The sequence below is a fragment of the Camelina sativa genome, chromosome 6 (genome assembly GCF_000633955.1).
Source record: "Camelina sativa cultivar DH55 chromosome 6, Cs, whole genome shotgun sequence".
NCBI classification, from domain to species: Eukaryota; Viridiplantae; Streptophyta; class Magnoliopsida; order Brassicales; family Brassicaceae; genus Camelina; species Camelina sativa.
The window spans coordinates 24209100-24210257 of NC_025690.1; the positions used below are offsets into that span (position 1 = coordinate 24209100).

General features: G+C 33.9%; 1 protein-coding gene across 1 annotated transcript in view; it reads left to right on the forward strand.

The window, feature by feature from the left end:
* LOC104793316 (mitogen-activated protein kinase 6) overlaps positions 1–1158 on the forward strand; it is a gene marked incomplete in the record, with an annotated part of 3566 nt that overhangs the window by 849 nt on the left and 1559 nt on the right. The window contains 2 exon segments of the mRNA XM_019226829.1: positions 180–309; positions 772–909. Coding sequence (XP_019082374.1) covers positions 180–309; positions 772–909 — 268 coding nt within the window.

Genomic DNA, 1158 nt, shown 5'->3' on the forward strand with positions numbered 1-1158 from the left:
TTTTTTTTTTTTTTTTTGTGGATTGGGTTTGGTAAAGTTGCCTACTTTTTTTTCTTTTTTGATCCGAAATTTGTGAAATTGATTGATGGGTGTGTAACGTTTTTGAGCTTTAATATGGATTGGGGTTTGGTTTTTATTTCATACGATTTGTTGCAATGAAAGATTTATCCTTTTTGCAGTTCGGCTATGAACTCTGAAACTAATGAGAGCGTTGCAATCAAGAAAATTGCTAACGCTTTCGACAATAAGATTGATGCAAAGAGGACTCTCCGTGAGATCAAGCTGCTTCGTCACATGGATCATGAAAATGTCAGTTTTTTTTTTTTCTTTTAAACTTAGAGTCATCTGTGTATAGCCTTATTGTAGAGAGCTCAATAGGATTGTAGATTCTTATACACTTGAAACATGGTAACCACTAGTTTAATTCAAATATTGTTTAGGTAAGTAGCTGTTATATTTTCAATATATCTTGTATAGGTTGATTATGTTTTGTGCATGAATGTGTTGAAGCTTGTATAGGTTGATTATGCTCACAACATTTAGATTTAAGGGAATATACATTGAATGTTAACAGTATTGTGCGTGCATTTTCTTCGATTTTATACGGATGGTTTAGTGCTTATTTGGTAGTATGATCTTTTACCATCTAAGTAAAGATCTTCATATCTAGAAATTGAATCGCATAATATTACTGTTTTTCTATGGTAAGCGTTTGCAACGTGTAAACCATTTCTGATTAATAAAACAATTACCATATTTTTCTTAAATCAGATTGTTGCAATCAGAGACATAATCCCACCACCATTAAGAAACGCTTTCAACGATGTTTACATCGCATATGAGCTAATGGACACTGATCTCCATCAAATCATACGGTCTAATCAAGCATTATCCGAAGAACATTGCCAGGTTTTGAGTTTTTGAGATTGTTTTTGTTTAACCTATAACTCGACTTGAAAACCTGAACTAACTCCCTTTTTTTTTCTATGTGCAGTATTTTCTTTACCAGATCCTCCGTGGATTGAAATACATTCATTCAGCAAATGTGCTTCACAGGGATTTGAAACCAAGTAATCTCCTCCTGAACGCAAACTGCGACCTAAAAATCTGCGATTTTGGGCTAGCTCGAGTCACTTCCGAGAGTGATTTCATGACTGA